The sequence below is a fragment of the Micrasema longulum genome, unplaced genomic scaffold (assembly GCF_059751315.1).
Source record: "Micrasema longulum isolate JH-2025_06_02 unplaced genomic scaffold, ASM5975131v1 h1tg003154l, whole genome shotgun sequence".
NCBI lineage: Eukaryota > Metazoa > Arthropoda > Insecta > Trichoptera > Brachycentridae > Micrasema > Micrasema longulum.
The window spans coordinates 238-27,683 of NW_028280249.1; the positions used below are offsets into that span (position 1 = coordinate 238).

Consider the following 27,446-nt stretch of genomic DNA (forward strand, 5'->3'; position numbering starts at 1 on the left):
GGGTAACCCTCAGTGAGGTCACATTATTTTTATTATTAATTATAGTTTAATTAAATGAATAAAAGAATTATGACGAATCGGGTTGTGGTCCCGTGGCTTGTGTTACGGACTCGCGGATCAGAGGTCCAAGGTTCAAACCCCACTACCCCAACTTTATTTCCATTTTCTAATAGTGAGTTATTTACAACTCGTTGAAAATGGTCAAAAAAATTGAAATATTTGGTAAATTATAAGAATGCTATCATTTCTTTTTATTTATTTTTTTAAAAAAATTGTCCTCGTTTCCAGGTCACCAGACCAGTGCCGAGTCGTGGGGTACCGGGCGCGCCGTCGCCCGTATCCCCAGAGTGAGGGGAGGAGGTACCCACAGGTGAGCGACCCAGCTGTTTCTCTCTTCTATAAATATATTTTCCTAAATATAATTAAATATTTGTAAATTATTATTTATTTATTATTATTTATTTATTATTATTTATTATTATATATATATACGGCCTAAGCCAATTATAACAGTTACATGAAGAAACATAAATGCAAGAAACTGAATTAAAAGAACATAAAACTATGTGGCAAAGACAAACAAGGGCAACACAATAATGCTATACAATATATTCATAGAAACGAAAGACATAAGACTTCGAACTAAACCATACCAATCCAACTTCATTCAACACTGTTTTAGTCGCGAAGAGATCTACGAAAAGCCGGAAGATCTATCCCAAAGAATTCCAAGTCGTGTGATGAATTGACTAATCTACACATTCTGGACATTGGGGCATAAAAACCAAAGTTGCTCTTAGAAGATTTTATAAATAGCGGATTTTGACTTCTGGTGACACGGTTGGGAACTAGAAAAGAAATTGATTGCAACAGAGATGGAACATCACTTAAAGCATTAAGTATTTTGAAAATGCATATAAGGTCCATCTCAGTCGAAGAAGATTTATAGGCAGAATGGTGAATGTTACACAGTGTGTAAAGTGGCCACTTAAACCAGCCATTGACAGGTCATAAGCCCTGTAGATGCCTAGACTTCCATATTACCTTCTCTTAAATGTTCTTCATCTCTGTTGTAATATGTTACTATTTTTAACTTTTTTTATTTATTTTTGCGTGCGTTTTTGAGATATTTCATCCTACTCCGAAATGCTTAAATATTCACGTGTACACGAAAACATTTAAAAAATTTAATTCTGGGTTGGGCTGGAATTCCTCATTGTAAATGTATATCTAGTGTAAAATAAATAAAGTGTGTCATGTCGAGTTTTGTCACCCTGCGTCAACTATCCACATGATTTAACGACATTATGTCTCTCGTGTGTTGATTATGTCGCTAGATCGAATCCCAGCGGTGGCACTAGGCGTTCCCTTCTTGATTTTTTAATAATCTATGTGGGGCTGTGCTGCCGTACATTTAAAATCCAACATCATTCAAATATTCTATAAGATTTACTCTAAACAGTGTGGTCCTAAAATATATTTTTTTTTCCTAAGAAAGCGAAAAATAAACGTGGTCAAACTGCATTCATACTACACTTCTAGGGGGGCGATGTATTTATTTTTTTATTTTCTTTTATTCAAGAAACACAGTACGGTTACATAGTTTGATATTTAACACAGTTAGACTTGACTCTAATGGACCAGTGAAGTTTCCATATTATAAAGTAATTATATGTAAGGTTATTAATTAAAGTACAAAAAAAGAGAAGGAAAATAAACATAAGTTTTTTTAATTGAATCTGCATTCACTCCGTAACACTTCATTAAAAATGATCATGAAAATAAAACTTTGTTATTTAGTGTTACACAATTTTATTCTTTTACAAGAACACTCCTTTAGTTTCGGGAGAGCACTCCTCCCATCGACGGGTGATGTTTTATATCATTATTTTCATAATAATTTATAAATAGAAGTTGTTTAAAAAATAAAGTAAAAATATGAAGAAAATTTGTATGAGTAATTAAAAGTTAAGAATTAAAATAAAGAATGAAAAACATGCTCAGATGTAAAAAAAAAAAAAATAATATTTTTTTTTTTAAAAAGGAAAAGCATAAATATACGCATACATGTTTTAAGGGATTCAAAGAAACGATGAGAAGAATCTTTAAATAAGAAAATAAATTTACGTTAATTTAAAAACATCTTCAAAATTAATGACACATAGTAAGAGCAGCAATATATTGATTTCATATACATATAATAATATTATATGCAATTGTAAGTTGTTAGACATAGTAGATTCAATAAAATATTTAGGTAATATATATATATATATATATGTAATATATATATATAAATTTAAAATGGAATAATCAAATTTAAAATATTACGAATAAAAATGTAATTATGTTTTCACGAAAATATAAATAAATTATTGCGCGGTCATAAACACTTCCAACTTTTTATTCTCGTGACCCTATATACAAGTAGGCGCTGGGGTCGTTTGGTCCCCCCTTTCGGATAATGTGTAATTTTTTGATACTTGTGAGGAAAAGGTTAATAAGGCATGATTCAAAATTATATAAAATGTTCCTGTAAAACAAGGAATACATAAATTGTAAAAGAAAAAATAAATAAAATGTAACTATGAATTTAGTAAAACTAAACCGAGGAGTTTGATTAAATAATAAAATAATTTTAGTTATAAAATTTATATTTGAAGCGCTAACTTTATTTTATAAGGTGATTTAACTTTTTAGTATTTTATTACCTACTGGTTTAAAATCCAAGCGAGCGTCCTTATCTTACCTAATAATACTAAATTATACCTTGACAAGTAAGAAAGTTTATTTTGATTATGTATGAAAAAAAATTTTTGAACGATTGTAGTAGTGCGGACGTACACCCTTTTCAGGTCTGGGCAGGGAGCCTTCGGTAACATGTGTCGCGGGGGGCGCATGTTCGCACCGACCAAACCGTGGAGGCGCTGGTATCGCCGCATCAACCTGAAGCAGCGCCGCGGAGCCATCGCAGCAGCCCTGGCGGCCAGCGGAGTCCCCGCGCTCGTCCAGGCTAAAGGTAACCCCACTCTGCACAACTTTGTTCCCATTTTTATGATTGTGAATTATTTATAACTCGTTGAAGATGACCCCCGAAATTCAATATTTGGATAAATCGAATCGCTAGTATTTATTCTTTTATTTTTAAAATTCTCACGTCAACACGAGTCTTATCCCATTCTTAAACTGTAATCCTGATCACTATAGTCCTTAAAATATAGCTTGATTAGAATGACATTTGTCAGCAAAAGTGACGACATAACTTTGTAGTAACGTCAAAGTAGTTATTTATATTGACACACGAAAAATCATTCGTATCTGGCGTGTTAATTAATTTTTTTAATACAATGCTTGACACATAAATCAACATAAATACATAAAATCAGCTTTAAAACTAAAATAAATCCAGCTAGCATAATAATGTACATGCACATAATATTATGCCAGCTGAGTATTTATTATCATTATATTGCACACACAAAATTATAATTCATGCAAAGTTGCTTTGACTGCCTAACTAGTATTATTTACCCCGTTCTAAGACAGTCAATAAAATATAAAAAACAGTAATCAATACATAGAAACAGTTATAAAGATACAGGACAAAGTAAAAAATGGAGTAAAAACATGGTAAAAAATGTATTAAAAACATAGTAAAAATGTAGTAAAAACATAGTAAAATTGTAGTAAAAACAAAGTAGTTAAAACATAGTAAAAATGTAGTAAAAACATAGTAAAATTGTAGTAAAAACATAGTAAAAATGTAGTAAAAAAAACGTAGCAAGAACGTAATTAAAACAAAGTAATAAATGCAGTTAAAACATAAAAATATTTTGAAACTCGGTAAAATGCGAAATAAAAACAGAATACATAGTAAGAAACATATTTAAAGTCATAATAAAAAATGAATGTATGTGTATAGCAAAAAGCATATTTAAAGAAAAAAAACCTAGCAAAATACAGAGTAGAAAGAGAAAAAAAATACATATTAAAAAATAAAGTAAAAGATGTAATAAAAAAATAAAAATACATAGTTAAAACAAATTAAAAAGTCACGAGGATCTTAAAAATTAAATCAGTATTGTAAGGAGCATCGGTTGAATTAGACCCTAACCTCGGTGATATGGGCCAGTACATGATGAGATCTGCATACAGAGCATTGGGTTATGAGGCTATGGAATAGTCGCTGATTACTCGACACATTGACACTTTCTGATGCTGGCAAATATCGCATACGAGGTTTGCGCAAGTCTAAATTCACTCAGGCTAGAAATATAATAAAATATAGAGTATAGAAATTCTTATTAAGTAGGTTTCGAAATAACACGGTACGAACATGAACTGAAAACATATTCCGATGTGAATAATGAATATATCAGAATACCTGGTTTTAAAAACCTCAAATTTCACAAACCAACATTATTTCAGGAGAGTTTTTAAGCTAAATACCACAGATTTACTATTTTTTTTTATGTCTTTTAATACATACTATAAGTACACTATAGAAATAGACAATTTTATAAATCTTTATATATACAGGGTGTTCGGCAGAACGTTGAACATACGAAAATGGGGAGTAGGTGGGGTCATTTGCTACCTACTCAGCCCCAAAGATTTGACCCAGGCCACAAGATTTTTTTAGATGATTTTTTTTTTAAATTTGGAATTTTGTAACTTTCATGCCTTTAGCTCCTATAACTTTTTTTTTATGGGCAGATCTGATTTTTTTTAATGTTCATTAAAATCTTAATGCTTGATAGGTCCTTTTAAAATTAATATTTGTTTCGTGGTATTGGTAGAAACAGTTATGGACCCTCAAACATAAAAAAATAGTGTAAAAAAAATTAAAGCTCAACTTCGCTTTTCATTTAAAAAAAACTAAAAGTGATGGAAGACTTCCGATTTCTTTAAAACATACCTGAAGTATGAGCTTTCTAACGGTGTGTAGTTTTTTTTTATATCTTTTTTGGAACCAGAGTTATTCGTTGTTATTTACCTAGCCGGACCATTTCGACGAAATTCTACTTATGTGGAAAGTAAAATGTCTTGCAAAATTTATCAATGCAAAGGTGAAAATAATGAAACGGATTATGACTGGGATGGTTACACAAAGGGGTCTTTTCTCTCTTTCACTCTCTGAGGGAAGCGCCCGATGCCCACGTGGCAGCGGCGCTTCACAAAGGAGGTAATAATGATAATGTTTCACTAATCAGATAGTTTGTCCTAATCTTTCTGTTGTCAAAATCACTATCTTCAAGATCTAGAACATACAAAACAGGAATTGAATTCACTACTTACAACAAAAAAATAATATTTCACTACTCTAACTGGATTCAGCAGTTTAGCTACAATAGCGTAAAGCCTCATTTTTCACAGAAAGATGAAAAATAGTGATTCCATTGTAATTTTTTTTAGTTGTCGTCAAAATGGACTAAAACTGTTGCTTGAAAACGTAAGATAAAGTTGAAGTTTTGACAGAAACACCGACAATCCTTATTTTTTAACTCTCAGTAAACCCGCCTGTCCCCTGTTATACGTAAAGTCCGCATAATGTGTCTGTCTGCCAGGTCACGTCATCGACAGCATCCCGGAGCTTCCCCTCGTGGTGTCCGACAAGGTGCAGGAGCTCACCAAGACGAAGCAGGCGGTCGGCTTCCTCAGGAGGATACGCGCGTGGGGCGACGTTCAGAAGGTAAGCAATATTTATTTCTCGAGCCGTGTCCGAAGAACACTTATCGGAATTCATCGCAGCAGAGAGGGAAAACATTCAAGGACCCGCCCAGCGCCGCCGGAGCGCGGTGACGCGCCAGTATTGTTTGATCTCGATTGCGCACGCAGTAATGTCCACCCGTGGTGCTCGTCTAGCGCCTCGAGTAACACTATGTGCTAGAGTAAGCGGCTCTTCCCCACGCCGGGTGCGCCCCGTGCGCACCCGGGCCGGGGAGAGTCACACAGCCACAGCGGCGGGAGGAACTGCCACCCAAATGTCGGCAAAATCGCCGATTTTAATTTGTGACGTCGCAGGGGGTGTAATTTTAAATTTCAGTCAGGATTTTCAAAATTACAAAACACATCTATGATAATATTGCAGGGCTTACTACTACAACTTCAAAATCACCATTTGTGAGTTACCTACTTAAAACAATTTTATTTTATCCTCCACGAATGCTACAAAAATATGAAGTCAACGCATTCAACTCGTCATAGTATGCTCGTAATATTTTTCCACATATGATACATACAGTAAGTTATTCTAGGGAGCAACAAAACCGAGGAAAACGCTGAAGCGAGGAATAGAAAAATCCATGGAAAAAAAAATACATAAAAAAATAATTATTATATTCGACTGTACTAAATATACTGTAGAACAATTGAACGTAGTTATACAGAAAGCAGCCAGCCATAGAATAGTGAAACTGAGATAATAGCCATTTTGTGAAAAGAGTGAATTATAAAATCTACACAACAGTTTGAATGTTTTTGACTTGAACAAACAATAAACAATGAATATATAAGTTTTTTATATATATTACAAACAAGAATCTTATTGTGTATTTGACCAGTTGAGTACCATAAGATTTTTCTAGTTTTTTGGGTGTTTTCTGCAAATTGATAAATGCCGTTATTGCGATCAACACCTTTTTCCGAAGGTGATTAATACAGTTTTTTTGATATGAAAGCGGTCTGGCTGTTTTTAGCAGAACGTAGAATCAAGTTTACCGCACCCGATAACATCAATACCCCATTTTTCCGAATTTGTGTACTGGCTGCTTTCTGCATAACTACGTTCAATTGTAAAAACCGTCATAATTGGGGATTGTTCATATTTACCTATGATTCTTTTATGATGACCTTTACTGTGAGCGAGCCGATTTTAGTTTAGTTTGACAAGTCTATTAACAAATACAAGTAACCACCGATCTTCCTCATCAAAGCGAGATTGTCCGGAACGAGGAAGCTAACCATTGTTCTGTGCCCCTTCTAGGTGTACAAGTCCAGAAGACTGCGCGCCGGTAAGGGAAAGATGAGGAACAGGCGCAGGGTGCAGCGCAAGGGACCCCTCGTCGTGTACCACAGGAACCAGGTCGGTGCAATCTCGTCGTATTAGCCATATCACCGTTTGTGTAGGAAAAAGTCCAGCAGTCGTGATGAAGATCACTCATTAGCGATCGGCTAATCAGGTAGTTCTGTGAGCATGTTTACACTACGCATATGTGTTTTTAGTCCTGTGCTACGGGCTAAAATTTGGTGTAGGAAGTCTTGTCAAAATCTTGCATTATTATTATGGATAACTTATATAGCGCCATTTTCGTAATAAAATACCTCAAGGGCGCTTTACATGGTGATTCTATTTTTAAATTAGTTTAATGGAAGCTTTTAAATTTGTAATTTAATTAAAACAATTTATTTTGTCGTCACATGCTACGGATTTATTTAATTGATTTAGAGAACAAGTGGGTTTTAAGTTTTTTCCGAAACATCACTTCACTCTCACAGCCTCGCGCCTCTGCTGGGAGAGCATTCCATGCCGTAGGGCCTGCGACCGCAAATGCGCCTTCACTAAATTTAGTTCGCTGTTTGCGTAGAGGTATAATAACTTTTCCTCTCGCCGTAGACGTAGCTGATCTAAGCGTGAGACGCCTGTCAGCTAGTTCATCTGGAATGCATAGTTCCCTTAGATATTCCGGAGCAGAGTTGCGCAGTGACTTATACATAAGCCGAGAGAGTTTGTATTCGACACAAACTATACAAAATGAGGTTTTTAATGTAATTAATATAGTAGTTTTTATTAAAAGTCGTTATTATTTCAAATATAATTCTTACATGTTTTCAGTACAACAATAACACAAGACATTCAATAACACTATCAACGCACAGTTCTATAAAGATAACGAAATACGACATTCGAGATACGGTGCGAGGTCATTGCCGAGTGGGAATTTTAAAACTGCTGGGTCATTTTTTCGCCCGCTCTGATTAAAATCTTTTATAATATAAACAAATATAATTCTAGGAGTTATTCAGAGATGTGACTCATCGACAAATGTTCGGGGAATATTTCGATACAAACTTTTTGGCCATCTATCGTGTATTTATCAAAGTATCAGCCTGTAAAGTCGAAAATGTCTAAAGACAGTTGCCGCGTACGGGGCACGATTTTTTAGACTGTCTAAAGATAGTTCCCGCTGGGATTGGGTTAAAAATTAAAATTTAAGTAAAAAAAGATATTTTAAAGTTTGTAGTGAGCATTTGCAAATGGAAATAATATTAAAAATGAAGAAAATTTGTAAGAGTAATTAAAAGTTAAGAATTAAAATAAAATAGTATTAACATTTTTTAAAAAAAAAGGAAAAACATAAATATACACATACATATTTTCAGTTAACTATATATATTCAGTAAACTCTGCTAAAAACCTGCATAAAACAATATCTAGAACACCTTTGAACCGTCCAGCAATGAGTGATAGTGGCACTACATAGTCATTACATAGAAAGCCATTTTCAGGAGAAGTTTACAAGTTTGGAGAGAGACCATAGCAGTCTACTGCATCTATCCTCTGCCAGCTCATAACACCATCCACCGTGCGTAACACCATCCAAACGTAAAAAGTGTGTTTCACCGACTGAAATTTGTGACGTCATGGGCTTTTACAAACCCTTTATGTGAAAACTACATTTTTTTTTTATAACTATCCACGGCTTACTAAATAAACAATATTCACATGATGAGATCTGCATACAGAGCATTGGGTTATGAGGCTATGGAATAGCCGCTGATTACTCGACACATTGACACTTTCTGACGGCGCCGCTCGCGCCGCGGCCCGCACGGCCGCGCGGGAACACGACACTAACCTCCTCCGCCTGTTCCCAGGGTCTGGTGAAGGCCTTCAGGAACATCCCCGGCATGGAGCTGATCTCCGTGGAGAAGCTGAACCTCATGAAGCTCGCGCCGGGTGGCCACGTCGGCCGCTTCATCATCTGGACAGAATCCGCCTTCAAGCGATTAGGTGAGCTTCCAATACTCTCATAGTTATTTTAAAAAAAGCTTAAATTTTGGTTTTTAAGAAGGAATTGTGCCTCTTCAATGGTCATTTTTTTTATTAATAAATTTCATACAAGGTACATGTTTTTTAAAAATTCTATACATATCTACTTTTACACATCTAGTAAATGTTATTTATTTATTTATTTTTATTCAGAAAACATACAGTCATACTTAAAAAGTATTAAAAACAACAATTTTTTAACATAAAAAGACCAATTAAGTTTTCATAAATTATGCAAAAAATATAAACTTTAAATGTGACAAAAAAAATAAATAAATAAGAATTTCAAATGAGAAAAGAATAATTGTTAACATTTGTGTTTTCCATGGAGGTAATAAATTAAAATACAGAATGTACACTCCGAGCCATCCACGCACACACACGAACGCACATATAAAACATACACAAACATATACATTACATGCAGCACATATCTATATAGATAGCATAAACCACTCAAGATGCACATTCAGCAACTATCCCAAATAATCGACCCCATGAAGAAATTTTCTGTACAAATGCAACATGCAATTAGAAATGTCTACATCAATACTGAGTCCATTATAAGTCCATTATGACTGTAACTCTCCAAAATAAGATATTAACTCTTGTGCTTGGAGAGTGACTTACACTGTTGTAGTTGTTTATTTATAAGAGTTTATATAATTTTAAATACGAGTACATGAGAAAAAAATAAAAACATAGGATATATAAAGAAAAAACATAAAACAATAATTAAATTTAATGTAGTTTTTTTACACGTGTTCAAAAAATTTCTTTAGATTTAAAAAAGAAAAACATTTTATTTCCAACCTTTTTTGTTTACAGAATGGTTTTTTTTTTTAAGAATAATATTTTGATTGTAAACATTTAATTTTTACTGTATGTTTTTATTAAAATTTGAATGGCATTTGACGGCCGATATGATCTGTTTTTTTTTTTTTTTAATGGCTGACTCTTGAAATATAAGACCGAAACTCGAAATATTGTAAGAACCGATGAAAGTAAGTCGGAGTTGCACCGTGAGACCTCGCGCTGGGTCCCGTACCCTGGGGGAGGTGTCACCGACACGGTGCTAGAGGAAACGGGAGACGTTGATCCGCCGGCTGGTGCCTCCGTACAGCCGGGGGGGTAGTTCTCCCTACAGACCGTTCACCGGCTCGTATTGCACGCGTCGGAAAATGGTCTCGCGATATATATTTGTATATACATAAGTTTAGTTTTTCTTTTATATAAGTGTTTTCAATTTTTGTTTTTGAAATATATTTCTTTTACTATCTGTCTGTAAGTAGGTTATTTTATGTATATTAAAGTCATAGTTTTTTTTCTTAATAAAATTTACAATAACCCACTTGGTAAATTGAAAGTTTTTTAAATTTTATATCAATATTGAAAAATCATGAAAAACCCTTATTTTTATTTTAAAATAGATGCGATAACAGTGTAAAAATGTATCTACAGATTAATTTTAAGTGGGTTTTTATTTCACAACGTTACATTGTTACTTTAGTGTGTACCTGAAAATATCATTTTTGCTATTCCAAGGACGACATGTTTTATTTATATCGTGCTTTTAACGACATGGCTATATATATATATATAAACATCTTACGAAAGGGGTTTTTTTTCCATAGATACACATATCTTTTATAGAGGAGGACTTAAACATCGGGTGAAATCTGTGGTCAAGTACGGAAAAAAATCATTCTCGGAAGACGAAACAAGTCATATTATATAATCTTGTATACCAATATATAAATAAAGAATTTCAACCAGTGAAAGTTTATTTTGGATGCCTTACCAATTATAGTCCAAAAAATTGACACAGTATAATTTTATTTTTTCTTGTCTTAACTTAAAAATACATTCGAAAGTTCATTCTGGTAAATAGGCGCGAAGGTTTTCACGGTCACTTTAATTCAATTCAATTTATTTATTTTAAATATAACATATACATTACAAAAATATATTCAATACGTACATATTATAAAAAAGAAAAAAAAATACACGAAAGATGTCAAATGTACTCATGTCAAAGTAGTCGAAGAATCCTGCTCCGGATATTATCAATATCTTCACTCGGTATACCCCGGAGATGGTAGCCGAAACATCGGAACGAATCACTCAAAAACGAAACATGTTCAAGCTGGTATTTGTACATTTTTTCAAAGAAAGGCTTATGAAGCATATTAAAATTATAATAATATAATATAAATATTATCAACCGCGTTGACTATAATGATACAATCACGTTCGCCAGACGCCCTGTTCGGCACGTGGAAGGCGCCCTCGCTGGAGAAGAAGGGCTTCAACCTGCCGCAGCCCAAGATGGCGTGCAGCGACCTGTCGCGCCTGCTCAAGTCGGAGGAGATCCGGCGGGTGCTGCGCGCGCCGCGCAAGGCCGTCGTGCGCCGCTGCCGCAAGCTGAACCCGCTGCGCAACGGGCGCGCGCTGCTGCGGCTGAACCCGTACGCCGGCGTGCTCAAGCGGCGCGCGCACCTGCGCTCGCTGCGCACCGTCGCCGACCGCCAGCTGCGGCAGGCCGAGAAGGACGGAGTGAGTATACGCCCCCTGAATTACTCTGTAGATTAAAAGCACCGTAGTCCTTAAGGACAATATTTTAAGATTGTCCAAATTTTTGAAGACAAGGACTGGATTCAACTCCCTAGGGATCTGTTAATATTAACATATTGAAACAGAAATGAAGAACATTAGAATGTTATAGTGTGTAAAGTGGCTACTTAAACCGGCCAATGACAGGTCATAAGCCCTGTAAATGCCTAGACTTCCATATTCCCTTATTTAAAGTATTCTCCATCCCTGTTGTAATTTGTTAAATACATATAAGTTTATACTTATAAAAATGTTATTTTCATGTACTCGTAAATGTTTTTCAATAATACAAGGATTTTTTAATAATTTTTTAAAGAACAGTAAGTTATTGTAAATTGGGCAGGATCAAGACGAGGATGCTTGAAGAGAGGATAAGGAGGGGAAGGGAGATGTACATATTTATTATTATAATGTCTACTAAGTTACGTAATGCATTTTGGAGCAAATTTAAAAACTGACAGAGTGACGTTTTGTGTAATCTATATCTTTAAATTTTGTATTGTACACTGAAAAAGTTCTAAAAAAAAAAGCATTTTTAACATATGATGTTTTTATGCTTGTTTAAATCTTGTCTTGAGTTAACAATGTAGTGTAGCAATGGCAATTCCGCGCATGTGCGATGCTTACCCAGAGTCATTAAGGAGCTGCCGCCATTATGAGTTAGCTGACTGTTTTGTGCGCTTCGCATTGCTTGTTTAACATGCTGAATGTGAATAAGGTCTAATTCGTTTCCATAATGCACAGAACATTAATCCAGTCCACATTTATCAACAAATTTGTGATCAAAGGGAACTCTTTGTATTATAACCTCTTTCGAAATCAATATTGTTTCAATTTATTTACTTCCCGAACAATAACACACTTCTAACCGCGCAAATGTTCGCTCTCTTCAGGTTAAGCTTCCCGACACACACGTGGCCGTCCGCGCCAAGAAACTGCGCGAGCGCCGCGCCGCCGCCATCAAAAAGCACCGCGCCACCAAGGTCAAGAAGCCCAAGGTGCCCAAGGCCGTCAAGCCCGCCAAGGCCAAGGGCGCGGCCAAGCCGGCCGGCAAGCCCGCCGCCAAGCCCGCCGCCAAGCCGGCCGCCAAGCCGGCCGCCAAGCCCGCCGCAAAGACCGCCGCCAAGCCCGCCACCAAACCCGCGCCCAAGAAGTAAAGGGATATATTTTATATTTGTGATTAATTAAACGCTTCGGAGAACATTTGACTTTTATTTATCCATCCCTTTATATAATCCAGCTGCCTTTTAGTACAGTATCAAAGAGAAGGCAGTAATCTATTTCTACGACTATAATAATCTCCTATTTTTTTTACTATTTGAAAGCGCATACTATTGCCGTTAAGACAAACGTCCCTAACCTTAAAAACATCATTTTAAGAAATCGTAATTTGAAAGTTTGGAGACGAAGGAAAAATCAGATTTTTGTGTTTTGCAGTCTGTTTCATGTCTTATTAATAAATTCCGTTGGTAACTATTTCTTTGGGTACATTATGAAAATTAATTTATGTCATAACAATTTTTTTGTTTCAATATATACAATAAACCCCTGTTTTACGTTCAAGGGAGCAGGAAAAAAGTGTTAAACTGAGAAAATGAAAAACTGCAGATTTTTTTTTAAAAATCATTAATGGGCATTATTAATATTTATCTATGGTTTCATTAAAATTATTTTGTATTTTTTCCATCGATACCACTATGTGTTTTTTTAATTGAATTTAAAAAAAAACATGTTAAAACAATTTTACGTAGGTCTTAACCTTAAAAACACGAAAATAAAAATTTGAATTTACATGAAATGCACGCAATGATTTTTTTCAAAATGGATAAATAGGTATCTAGGTGCTTGTTTATGATTGAATTTCCAAAACGAAAATTTATTAGTATTCAAATATTGAATTTAAGTAGGTACCTAGGTGCTTGTTTATTGTTGAATTCCAAAACATAAAATTGATAATTTTCAATTTTCGCAAATTAATGTCAAACTCGGCTCTTCTCACCAACAGGGATGCACTTTATTTATGAATGAGATTTTCAAAAATGTATTGAATGTCCGTTAGTATTACCAAAAATCCAGTAAAAAGAAATAAATGGGTAGAAAATACGAAATTTAAGGAAAGAATCTGATTGAGATCCACAAAAAACAAATGCTGTTTGTAAACATTCAAAAACAAACTTTTTTATACACAAAAAATCGACATCTTTGCATTTTTTGTACATGCATTCTCCTCGACTGTAACACTGGTAGATCGGTGAATAAATAGTTTTTTGCTCCTTCTTTTTTACATATTAGATTGAAGATTTTAATATCTGCGAACACGCACAGCGCAAAGATCTATATTTCTCAGAAAACCGCATGTAATTCGGTTAAGCCGTTTAGGAGTTCAGTGACATCACACGTGCAGAGGAATCATATATATAAAGATAAATCAGCCTAATATTATTATTAAGTTTGCACTTCGAGTGGCGTATTTAACTCAACACTCAATATACACTCGAACCTTTTTTGTATGGAAGATGCCTTCTGCAGAAAATCACAATGACATGCTTTGAAAAAGTTAACACTCGTTCCATGAATTTTTAAAACTTCATAACTTTGAAACAGCGCGTTAAAAATATACCCAGAATCGCGTTACAAAAGTTTCTTTTTTAATATATAAGCACAATGGGCATTTTTAAGGACATATTTAAACATAGATATTTATTATAAAGGAAAGTAGAAAGACACAAAGGTATATAGTAGACTTTGTGGGAGTGTAAGCGGGAGAGAGGTGTTTATAATTGAATTTGATTCAGTGATCGTTTGAAAGAAGACAACTTGTTATCAAAGAAATCAAGACTGGTATGTTTGTTGGCAGACCTGAGAATTCTGGGCATAGGGGAATGGAAACCATAGTTCTATGGTTATCGGTATGAAAGAGTAAGTTTTGTCTGAGGTTTCTAGTTGGGATATTTAATTTTATCGAGCTCAGTAGTTCGGGCGCATCAAAGAGTGAGTTGAGAATTTTAAATAGGACTAGGTCAGATTTATCGGTCTTGAAGAGAAGATATATTGAAGCTAGTTTCTAACTCATACTACGTATCAGTGGCGAGCCGTGATTTGTTTTATAGGTAATCTATTAAAAATGTTCATTAATTTGTACTACATATAAGTACTTACATAACATGTAAGTAATGTAATTATAAATGACTATTTTTTTGTAATTCTGTGAAAATCAACTCAAATAACAATTATTATTAACCACGCGATAAACGTAGTTTTATTCTACACTATTTTAATACAATACTTGCATAAAAGTTTATTAACAAATACCACAATGACATTCCGCAGATATTTCCATTATGATCTGTCATTGACAGTACTGTCGAGACTTGAGCACTGGCCGATTTCTTTTAAAATGAATAATGCCTAAAACGGCCACTGGGAACGCCACTTGTCCTATGTGATGCATAATAATATGTCAACGGTATCCCATCAAAGAATAATAGTCCTTCGGAAATAATGTTCGAAATACTAGTTTCCAAATAGAGAATCTTCTAAAAATATTTGTAATCTGCGAGTTTGTTTTAGTACTAAAAAAGCCGACTTGGGTTAAAGACGAAAAATACAGTGTACTTTTTTGTATGGAAGAATAAGCTGAGGTAATCGGCTAGTTTCATCGTTCAGTAAGAATGGGCTGGGAGCGCTTCATAGATATTTTTTTGTAGAAAGATATAAACGGTGATTTATAATAAATGACAATTACTTTATTTTTTTCCCATAAACATGGTTACTTTAATTTATTATTATTTAAAGTCAAATATAATGGTAAGCTGTGCATAATCGCTTACTTTGACGATTCGCCCCTGCTATGTATATTGGTCTCCGGATAAGCCCAACCTCCAGCCTATCTTTCTTAAAAATCAATGTTGAACTGATTCAATATTCTTGATGTGAACATCATATTTAAGGGACCAGATAACAGAGGAATATTCTAGATGCGGGCGAACTGGGGAACAGAAGAGAGCAGAACAGATTTATTCAAACTTACAGAAAACAGAAGACTATCGCGAATTAATACATGCATTTGTAGTGTCTAGAGTTGATTATTGTAATGGTATCTACGCAGTGCCTCGATTATGATGGGAAGATGAAGACGTCATACCTTCACCTTGACGGTATAGTTGAAGATAAATTCCCTCTAGCGATTATAAAGATATACTACCGACCCCCCACCTTTAAGTTTTGGGTAGGTACATTGATATGAAACGAGTGGAAGCGTACGTCACGGTACACATATCTACGCTCTTAAATGACATAGCTTCAGTATGACGCCATAGTTGAAGATAAAAGTCTCCCGACCGACTACAAAGGTATACTACCGATACCCCCACCATCAAGTTTTGATGGAAGTAAATCGGTTTATACCGACGGGTCTGGAACCCCTCGATACGTTTATCTACGCATTAAAAGTGTCAATAATTTTGTACCACTGAGCAATTTTTCTTTTAATTATGATTTATTAAAATGTTTAATCGTTCTGAGGTTGGTATTTTTTTCTTAAAAGCTTATTAAAAATATGAGAGAGAAATAAGTAAGTTTTGAAGTTGAATTAAATTCTAACTGTCACTTTAATAAAACGAACGCCTAGATGTGAAAATAATGTCGCTAGGTTCTGTCCTGTTCACAAATAAGAGTATCTAGGCGTTAGAAAGTTACCACTCTAAAAAAATAAATTAGTTATTATTTCTATCTGTTTTACTATCTTTCCGAATGTATGTTTTGAAACGTTAGAGGAGCCGGCTTTGTAGTCGATCGGTAGATACATACAGACGATCATTAAGCGTACCGTCTAGGTGATTTCCAAAAGTCATGCAAAATTCATGTTCAAGCGAGCATTTTTTGCTTGAATTGGGATTTATTGGAGTTTATAATCGCTTTGAAGTGAGAACTTTTTATTACAGAAGCCTATTTAAAATATAAATGAGAACTATTTCAAATGTTATGACGTAAGGAACGCGGACTAATTATTTGCGGTCATTCCATTGGATTGTTTCGATCATATGATGTCAATATGACAAGTAGGTAGAACATACCGAGGAAGATACAGATAGTACAGAAGTTAAGTAAACCGCCACGGTATATACACAAGAAGAAAGCGTTCATAATCGAGGCGCTGGTCTACCAATAAATAAAATGCTTCGCCTTCAGTCTTTATTAAACGCCGCAGCGCGACTTATTTTTGGTGTATCTTAGTTAATACAAACAATGTAAAAAGGTAGAATGCAAACTCTGTTGGCTAGGCAGTGCACATCTCCGCTCCGGAATATCTAAAGGGACTAGGCATTCCGGGTGAACTAGCCGACAGGAGTCTAGCTTAGCTCAGCTACATCAGGGTTTTTGTAAAACAAATATTTTGATATCATTAAACCGCGCCTCGTCGACATAATAGCTACGGATCTGTCAGCTGTCAAAACATAACTCCATAGAAGTCAGCATTTCAAGAACTGACAGCAAGTTCAGTGTTGCAAGCACAAATACTAATTCTGCGCCACAAAAGTAACCCAAGACGCTTGGGCCAAGCGGATGGAAAAAAAATGTGTAATATTTTTGAATGATAAAAATTCCAAGAAAATTCCGAAAAAATTGCCAAAAATAAATTTGTATGGTAAATAAAAAAATAATTATTTTTAAACTAAAATTAAATTAACAATGTTTGAGTAGGTTCAAATGCTTGCAGACTGGCTGGATTTCCTTTCTAGGGAGTTATTCATATTTAAATTTATTTGCAATTCATTAAAATAATTCATGTTTATAAGTGAAAATTCTTAATGGAAGTTCATTGTAATTTATTAATAAAATAAAATACTTTAATTCACAAATTTGGAATATCTAATGACCGGTATCATCGCTTTCGCGACATCTTCGAAACTGGTATCTTTATTAAGGAGTTAAATGTATTTATACAAAACAGAAGTAAGGATAGATAATTCGAAATTACATGAATGTAAATTAAATAAAGTTATTGTTATCTTAAGGATCGTTTTAATAATTCATCTTTCACCTAAAAGCCATACACTTGACAAACTAGAAATTCTCGAAATGAATAGATCAAGAAATAAACCCAACGTAAAATGACTTAATGAACAGATAACACACGTGCCGTGCATTCTCCATTACTTTACCCATTGTAATATAATTTTACTAATGACATTTTACCCTTTGTTTTTCAGAAATCATAATTGACAAAAATCACACTCACGAAGGATGGGACACTAAAAATACCATTATATCAACTCATTATAGTAAACGCGACAATTTTTTGAAAATGATCCTCAAGATAAAAATAACTTTATTTAATTTTCTTTCATATAATGTTGAATTCTCTATTCTTACCTCTGTGTTGTATAAATACATTGAACTCCTTAATAAAGATACCAGTCTCGAAGATGTCGTGAAAGCGATGAAACCGGTCATTGGATATTCCAAATTTGTGGAATAAAGTATCACTCGTCTTTTATTTATATAATTAATTTGATTAAAAGTGTTATTCAAAATTGCTTTAATTATATTTATTAATATGTGTTGCTTCCTTATTTTTTATTTCTCTTCTTTTTACAGGTTCAAAATATTTATATGACCAAAAATTGAATTTTTTAAGTATTTTATAACTAGTAATATAATTTTTAAACCGTGAATCTTTTTTTTTTTTTGACTACATAATTTGTAAATAACTGTTTAGTAATAATTTGTTTTAAATACTATATTTTACTTATTTCACTTACATGTGTGTATTTTATTATTTGCAACTTATATGTAAAAGGCACTAAGTGCCGTTTATTTCAATAAAATAAAAAACAAATTAAATTAAATGAGAAATAGCATGAGACGCTTGCCTCGGACAAATGGGTTAGCCTTTTCGATTTTTTAACATATGTATTTTTTTAATTTAGCATCTCGGCAGATTATTATATTTTTTTAATGCAAATATTCGTAAAGAAGCATAACCATACAAGAAAAAAATTATGTCACAAGTCTATACAATAACTTAAAATCCACCAATATTTGCACCTAAATAGCGCGCATTTTTTTTTAATACCATAAAAAATATTTGAAAGTTTACAATTTTGAATTCCAAAATATTTCTCGAATTTTTGTCTTGCAACCAGTGAGAATCGAACCCGCGGCGCTAGTTTCACAGGTGAGCGTTTAACCAACTGCGCTACAAAACCTATCAAATAAACCATAATGTTTGAACAGTGCTTTATTGATTGTATTTTTACTTTTTAGCTGGAACTCTTTACAAATTATCTACTTTTCTACATATATTTTTTCCACATACTTTTTATATAATTTTACGTTGTTAAAACTCCCACTCATGCGCTTTGTAGCTACAAGACGTGCTGAGATATTTATTTCTTTTACAGCACCCTTGAGGTGATTTTTACAGAAATCGCGCTTTATAAATTATCAAACTGTAATACTATAAATTATTATAACAATAATAATTTTATCTTTGCACCCGCCTTCGCGCAGAGAAAAGTAAGTTAGTACCTATAAAAGTAATTAGAATATTTATTATAATTTTCTACCGACTGGCAACATCGGCATGTTGCAAAAGTCAGAGAATAATATTAATGGCGGCGCCCTGGTCGGCCACACGCTGACTTCTGTCTTATATAATTATTCGGCGAATTCTCCGGCTCCAGCATGTCCGTGGTAGCCGACTGCTTCTCCATCGGCAGCACCGTGGCCTGCAAGACGTGCTACAACGACGACATCGAGGGCGAGGTGCTGGCCTTCGACCCGCACACGAAGATGCTGATCCTCAAGTGCCCGTCCAGCAGCGGCAAGTCCGAGCTGAACGACGTCAACATCGTGAACCTGGCGCTCGTCAGCGACGTGCAGATCAAGAAGGAGGTCAGCAGCTCCAGCCAGGAGGCCCCCCAGTGTCTGAACCTGCAACTGCTCGATAGGAGAGTTCGGAATCAAATAGAAGAGAAACGGCGACTGGTAATATTTGTTTATTGTGTATGCAGACAATTGGTAAAATTCCATATTAAATTTGGTAATGTATCCAAAATAAAACAAGTTTATTGGATTATAATTCTATTTTATTTTTATAAAATATACAAAGGGTATATTGTGACGCGTTTCGTCTTGTTAGGACATTTTCAAACGAACATATTCATTATCATTTACAGATACATTACCAAATTTTGAAATAAAAGGTAATATTTGTATTTATTGTCGTTCACACAGGGCATTGCCTATAAATCTGGTATAAAAACGCCCATACATATTAATAGGATAAAGATGGTATAGTCAAAACTCTTACTTACAAACATCGCACAAAGTTATACACGGTATAGAGCTGGGATAGCGACCAGAAGACCATATAAATTAATTCCGCGTTTATACCTGCGTCCGACGTGGTATAACACTGGAATAAGCCAGCGATCTGTCGTCACATTTTTCAGCAGCAAAATGGATTGCATTTATTTATTTATTTATTTATTTATTTATTAACGGACATTGTCCATGTATACAATTTATAAGGTTTAAATATTACAATAAAAGAGTAGTTCAAAACATTTAAAGAAAAAAGAAAGAAGCATTGACAAACATAAGGGACATCGAGACAAGATCTGGACTATTTATTTAGTGCTCGTTTAAATCGTTGTAAACTTAAACCAAAAAAGTCCAGATCCTGTCTTGAGTTAACAATACGACAAAGGCGGGTCATTGGAGAATTTAGGCCATAGTTTGTTCTATGCTGATCGATGAACAGTACTTCACTGTTTCTCATCCTACGAGTCGGAATATTGAATTTTACTTGTCCCAGTAATGATGGAACATCGATTATACCATTTAGTATGCCGAACATATATATGGAGTCAATATTAGTTCTACGTTTTTGTAGACTAGAAATATTTAACATTGACTCTATTTCAGCATAAGAATAATTATCTCTCTCTAGTCCAAGCATCCACGCTATTTTTCGAAGCAAGCGATGTTGGACTGATTCAATGTGATTTATGCGATTGACATAGAATGGAGACCAGCCCACTATTCTAGGAGGCATATTCAAGAAGAGGGCGAACAGTTGAGCAATAAAGAGTTTTGATTGTACGGACATTAGTAAAATCAGAGGATATTCTGTTAATGAAGCCAAGTAATTTCAGTGATTTATTTACTATATTATCTATATGCTCGTTGTATGTCAGTTTATAGTCCAAAACAACTCCTAAATCTCTGATGGACTTGACTTGATTTATCTCGAATTTAAACAATTTAGAAAACACACTGTCCTTTTTAGAGATTTTTAATTATTCTGAAATTTACATTTTATTTATTATCATATATATATATATAGTTGGATAATTTATATAGCGCCATTTTTGTGAAAATCACCTCAAGGGCGCTGTACAGTTAATGAATATCCCAGTACGTCTTGCAGCTACAGAGCGCATGGACGGTTGGGATTCTAGTTCCTCGTTTTCAATTAAGATCAATCAAAAATTATAACGGATAGGAGCTAGATTACAGGACGTCTTGCAGCTACAGAGCGCATAGACAGTTAGAAATTTAGCCCCCATTTACACATTTTAAAAATTGACAAATAAATTTAGTGTTTTAATGATATTTAAAAAAATAAAAATATGAATAATAAAAGGAGTAAGATTACATCACGTCTTGCAGCTACTAAGCGCCTAGACGATTGGAATTCTAGACCCCATTTACAAAATTTAGGTATTTTAAAGTTGATGTATCGATATTGTTTGATATTTTAAATCATATATGAAAGCTAGATAACCAATCATCGTGCAGGTACAAAGCGCATGGATGAGAGGAATTCCAGCAAAGTTAAAACAATATCAATAGATTTATAAAAAATAGAGTATAGTAGTAAATTGGTCAAGTGTTCGTGCCAAGAAGTAAGCAATAAAAAACTAAATAAATCAAACACTGTTTCAACTCCATGGTTAACAACGGGAGATAGATGTCCGAAGAGAAGCTTTTGTAGACAGTAGGTAGATACCGTCGCCATGTGGCCCGCTGGCTGCTAGATAGTTTCTGGAAATGTAGTCATATTCCATACGTAACATTATACTTGTATACAGAGTTGCTTCGAAAATCTTACTAGGGTTAACAAATTACAACAGGGATGGAGAATACCTTAAATAAGGTAATATGGAAGTCAAGACATTTACAGGGCTTATGACCTGTCATTTGCTGGATTGAGTGGCCACTTTACACACTGTGTAACATTCACCATTTTGCCCATGTTTGAACATCCATATTTCTTCAATTCTTCCATCTGTTGATTTACTAGGGTTATTTACCCCGTTCTAAGGTATCAAAAAATTTATATGAAAAAACAGTAATCAATACATTGAAACAATAAATAAAGGTAAAAAACGTATTGAAAAACATAGTAAAAAGCATATTTAAAAAATCTCATCAAAATCTGTAGTAAAAACAAAATACATAGCTAAAGACATAGTAAAAAAATATATGCGCATAGCTAAAAGCATATTTAAAAAAAACAGCAACATACGAAGTAAAAAGAAAAGACACATTAAAAAATATAGTAAGAGCATAGTAAAAAACATAAAAAAACTCCAGTAAAATACGTTTTAAAAATAAAATACATAGTTAAAAAATATATGTGCATAGTTAAAAACATATAAAAAAAAACATACTAAGAAACGAAGTAAAAAAAATATCATAGTAAAAGATTTAATAAATAAAAAACATAATAAAAAGCATATTTAAAAAATCTCAGCAATTCCATAGTAAAAACAAAATACATAGTTAAAGACATAGTAAAAAAATATATGTGCATAGCTAAAAACATATTTAAAAAGAAACACACTAAGAAACGAAGTAAAAAAAAATATCATAGTAAAAGATTTAATAAATAAAAAACATAGTAAAAACAGAGTAAAAAGTAATGAGGATCTTCAAAAATTCAATAAATAAAAAAAAAACTAAATATATGTAATTATATTGTTGAATGTTACACAGTGTGTAAAGTGGCCACTTAAACCAGCCAATGACAGATCATAAGCCCTGTAAACGCCTAGACTTTCATATTCCCTTCTCAAAAATGTTTTTGTTTTCCCTCTCTGTTGCAAGAAATTTGGCCTCTTCAAGTGGATCGGAGGTCTGCTGGCGAATGACAACAGACTGCCTTCTCCTGACGAGTATAATAATTCAATTAGATGAATCTCACCCGCATAAATAAAGGTTTCAGCTCTTTAACTTCACAAATATCAACAGATGGAAGAATTAAAAGAATATAGAAGTTCAAATATGGGCTAATGTTACACATAGTGTAAAGTGGCCACTTAAATCAGCCAATGGCAGGTCTTAAGCCCCGTGGATGCCTAGACTTCCATATTACTTTCTCTTAAGTGCAGTTCATCTCTATTGTAATATGCTAATTAATAGAATATTGTTTTTTTAATTAAACAAATAAATAATTATCCCTTTGAAGTAAATATAAACCTTGTACATATATAATCGGCCTCGTAGTGTAATGGTCAGCGCGTTTGCCTATCATGCAAGAGGTCTCGGGTTCGATTACCGTCATGTTTGATATTATTTCATAGTATTTTGAGTTTGTCCAAATTTTTGTAGACAAGGACTGGATTCAACTCCCTGTTTATATTAACATATTACAACAGAGATGAAGAACATTTAAGAAAAGGTAATATAGAAGTCTAGGCATCTACAGGGCTAATGACCTGACAATGGCTGGTTTAAGTGGCCACTTAACACAAAATAACATTTTCAGGCGTTGCCTAGTATGTAGGTGAAATAATTCAATTAGATGAATCTCACCCGCATAAATAAAGGTTTCAGCTCTTTAACTTCACAAACATCAACAGGTGAAAGAATTGTAGGAACATAGATGTTCGAATATGGGCAGAATGGTGAATGTTACACAGTGTGTAAAGTGGCCATTAACCAGCCATTGACAGCCCTGTAGATGCCTAGACTTCTATATTACCTTCTCTTAAATGTTCTTCATCTCTGTAGTAATATGTTAATTATTTCATAGTCCCTGAACTGCCTGAAGCGTAAGACTGACTATCTTACATTCAAGATACGATGTAATTGGTGTACCAATGCAGTGCCCTATGCACCATTAGGTGCGGAAAGGGAGTAATGTCATATAAGCGAGGTAAAAAATAATGCAACTTCCATATTAAAAAAATTTCAGCCATTATATTGCGGGGCCACCTTTTTCGTGCTTATCTTTATTCGGCATTGTCTCCAGGTGTCCGCCATGTCGTGCGACGACCCCGACGGCCAGCGCCTGTTCCTGGCCATCGCCAAGACCATCAAGGACGTCAGCTGGGCGGACCGGAGCATCCGGGTGTTCAACCAGGTGACCATCAGCCCGCCGTACCGGGTGGCCGACATATGCGGCGACCCCGACTCGCGCGAGTACACGCACATCTGCAAGGTGGTCGAGCGGCACACGCGCGAGCGGAACCAGTGTCCGTAGGCCGCGCGCGGGACGGGCCGAGATGGATGCCTGTCTCACCGTTTGAAGGAAATTCGCTTGGCGATGTTCGGAGTACGTCCAAATGTTTGCAGACAAATTTCTAGCATTAAAGTAAACATTTTCGACGAGGAATCTTCTAGGCATTTACATGGCCTATGACTTATTGGCTGATTTAAGTGGTCATTCTACGCACTGTGTAAAATTCACCATTTTAAAACCTTTATTGTTGCGAATGAGATTCGTCTGACCGAAACATTTCTCTGGCATAAACGTCTGAAATTATTTTTCAATTTTTATGCTTCTTTTTTATACTTCCCCAACGCCATTTCACTGTAGGGGTGGGCAGAGAGAATGGACCACCACACACGTCTATACATTCCTAGCTTCTTCCGCATTCACACATCTTGTCATACATGCCCTTCGGTTCTGCCTGCTTTTGACACGACCAGACTTGAGATTTTGGTTTATCTGATCATGCCACGTCTTCCTTGGCCGTCCTCGTCTCACGTTGCCGTTCATTTTAGCCATATATACTTGTTTTATCATTCTTTCGTCGTCCATTCGTTCTACGTGACCAAACCATCTCAGAGACCCTTTCTCAATCTTATCAATTATACTTGACTCAGATTTACAGTCTCGCCTGATTTCATCATTCGTAACCCTGTCATACATTGATTTCCCACACATTTGTCTAAGAGATTGCTTTCATCCTTCCTCTGCCAGTTCCATGTTTCACTTCCGTACATAAGTGTTGGGACTAAAACTCCGTTGTGCACTGCCAGTTTAGCTTCGATTGACATATTATTACTAGCAATTACTGTGCTTAGTGCTCTGTTCATTTTGTTGCCCGCATTCACTCTCCTTTCAACATTTTTTTCTGCTCTTCCATCTCTTGAAAACATGCTTCATGCGACAGGTCATAAGCCCTGTAAACACCTAAACTTCCACATTCCCTTCTTAATGTTTCCCCTCTCTTTTTTTCTATTCCAACCTGTCTACAAGCATTCGGACACACTCAAAATATCGTGTCAACAAACTGGTATAAATATGAAAAGTATTTTCAGGCGTTGCCTAGTAGGGGAAAAGATTCAGCTGTATGAATCTCATCTGCATCAATAAAGGTTTCAGCTCTTTCACTTCGCAAAGTCAACAGATAGAAGCGTTGGAAGATGTTTAAACATAGGCGGAACGGTGAATGTTACAGTGTGTAATGCGGCCAGTTGAACCAGGCGATGACGGGTCATGGGCCCTGCAAGTGTTTAGAATTTCATATTCTTTTCTCCAAAATGTTTTCCCTCTCTGTTGCAATAAAAAGGTAGTGTCGCTGACCAACGGATCACAGATCCTATAGTCCTTAATATATAGCTTGATTAAACTGACAGCTGCCAAACTAATGTCAGTGGTGGTGGGGAAGTACTGAGCACTGAGCTCTGACCATGTACTGATCAAATCGATTTTATCAGTTTTTTCATGCAAACATGAAACTCTGTTTCCGAAAATTGATATAAAAACGCAAAAACAAGCCTATTATAGTGTGCTTAAGACAATTATTCACCAAAAAATAATACATTTATACTTTTTTCATGAATAACATCAAATGAATAATTTTTTTTTTTATCAATTTGTCCCGTCTCTAAAGTTTTTGCAAAATGATGTAACCTTGTAAGAACGTCGTTAATAATTATATATTTATGTTGATTTATATGTCAAGCATTGTATTAAAAAAATAAATGAACACGCCAGTTACAAATGATTTTCGTGTGTCAATATAAATCACTCCTTAGGCGTTCCTACAAAGTTATGTCGTCACTTTTGCTGACAAATGTCATTCTAATCAAGCTATATTTTAAGGACCATAGGTTCAAACACTTCATATCTGCATTTATTTTCGTTTGTTAATAGAATATCAAATTAATAAAAATAAAAAATAAATTATGTATCATATCATCGCTGCGATTTGTTTTGTAATTTGGAAATTACTCCGCTCGCGACTTCACGGGTTCGTGTCGCTGAGTTTTCCTGACATTTGAAAAGAGAACCCCGCACCCTTCAAAACACAAATAATTGATCGGAAATTCTAAGCACACGTTCACCTGGGCTGGTATTCTGAATGAATTTACTGAATAACAAATTACAGCAGAGATGGATAGCATTTTCATCATCATCATCACTCCTTTTCCGCACCTAATGGTGCATGGGGCACTGCATTGGTACACCAATCGCAGCGTATCTTGATCATTTCGTTACGTGAAGGTAAGATGATCAGTCTGACGCTTCAGGTACCAGTCCAGGGACTACGAAAAATTCCGGTGTGAAATGTCTACAAAGGTTTGGACATACTTAAATATCGTTGAAGGTAGACATATTACTTATATAAGTTAGTTATAAAGATTTTTTTTCTATAAATATAATATTTATCTTTAAATTTTTGTTTCATTTTACCTGTGATAAACCTACGACCTATACTTTGAAATGAAACGCTTTCGAATGAATGTAATGGGACAATTCAGATGACAGTTGCAACTGCCATCTGGCATGGGCTAATCGTTCAAACATGTGATTATGCACAGCTCATCCTTATCTATCTCTATGTTGAACAATATCACTTTGGACATTGACATTTTTCACGTCTCTGAGGGAGTTTTTCGTTACAAGATTCTCTTACTTTTTTAACATATTATTCTTTGGATATTATGTATACTAATTATTTCTATATGTATGAATTAAGATATTTTATTTTGTAATGTTCGTATATATAAATAAAATAAATGATAATTATATTTAACACTCAAAAATCGTTATCTTCACATATATAATTCCTCTGTACGCGTGATGTCACCGTACTCCTAAACGGCTTAACCGATTTACGTGCGGTTTTCAGAGAAATATAGATCTTTGCGCTGTGCGTGTTCGTAGATATTAAAATCTTCAATCAAATATGAAAAAAGAAGTTAGGAGCATAAACGTTTTATTCATCGATCTACCAGGGTTGCGTTTGCGAAAAAATGGAAAGATGTTGTTTTTTGTGTATAAAAATAGTTTGTTTTTGAATGTTTACAAACAGCATTTGTTTTTTGTGGATCTCAATCAGATTCTTTCCTTAAATTCCTTATAATTGCTACCCATTTATTCCTTTTTATTGCATTTTGGTAACAATAAAATAATATTAAATTCAATACAATTTTAAAAATCGTATCCTACATAAGTACACCCCCTTGTTGGTGAGACGACCGGAGTTTGACATTTGCCAAAAGAACGCCATATTTGAAAAAATATTTATTT

At 34.6% G+C, this 27,446-nt stretch overlaps 1 protein-coding gene across 1 annotated transcript; it reads left to right on the forward strand.

Annotated features, from left to right (window-relative positions):
- Positions 1 to 234: 234 nt before the first annotated feature.
- LOC148271025 (large ribosomal subunit protein uL4-like) lies at positions 235 to 26,096 on the forward strand (the record flags this gene model as incomplete). Its single annotated transcript, XM_088241904.1, has 9 exons — positions 235 to 370; positions 2,856 to 3,019; positions 5,568 to 5,692; positions 6,986 to 7,084; positions 8,878 to 9,013; positions 11,313 to 11,608; positions 12,559 to 12,819; positions 19,328 to 19,657; positions 23,934 to 26,096. Coding segments are annotated over 9 exons (1,778 nt in total), but the record flags the coding sequence as incomplete, so codon positions are not given.
- Positions 26,097 to 27,446: the final 1,350 nt, after the last annotated feature.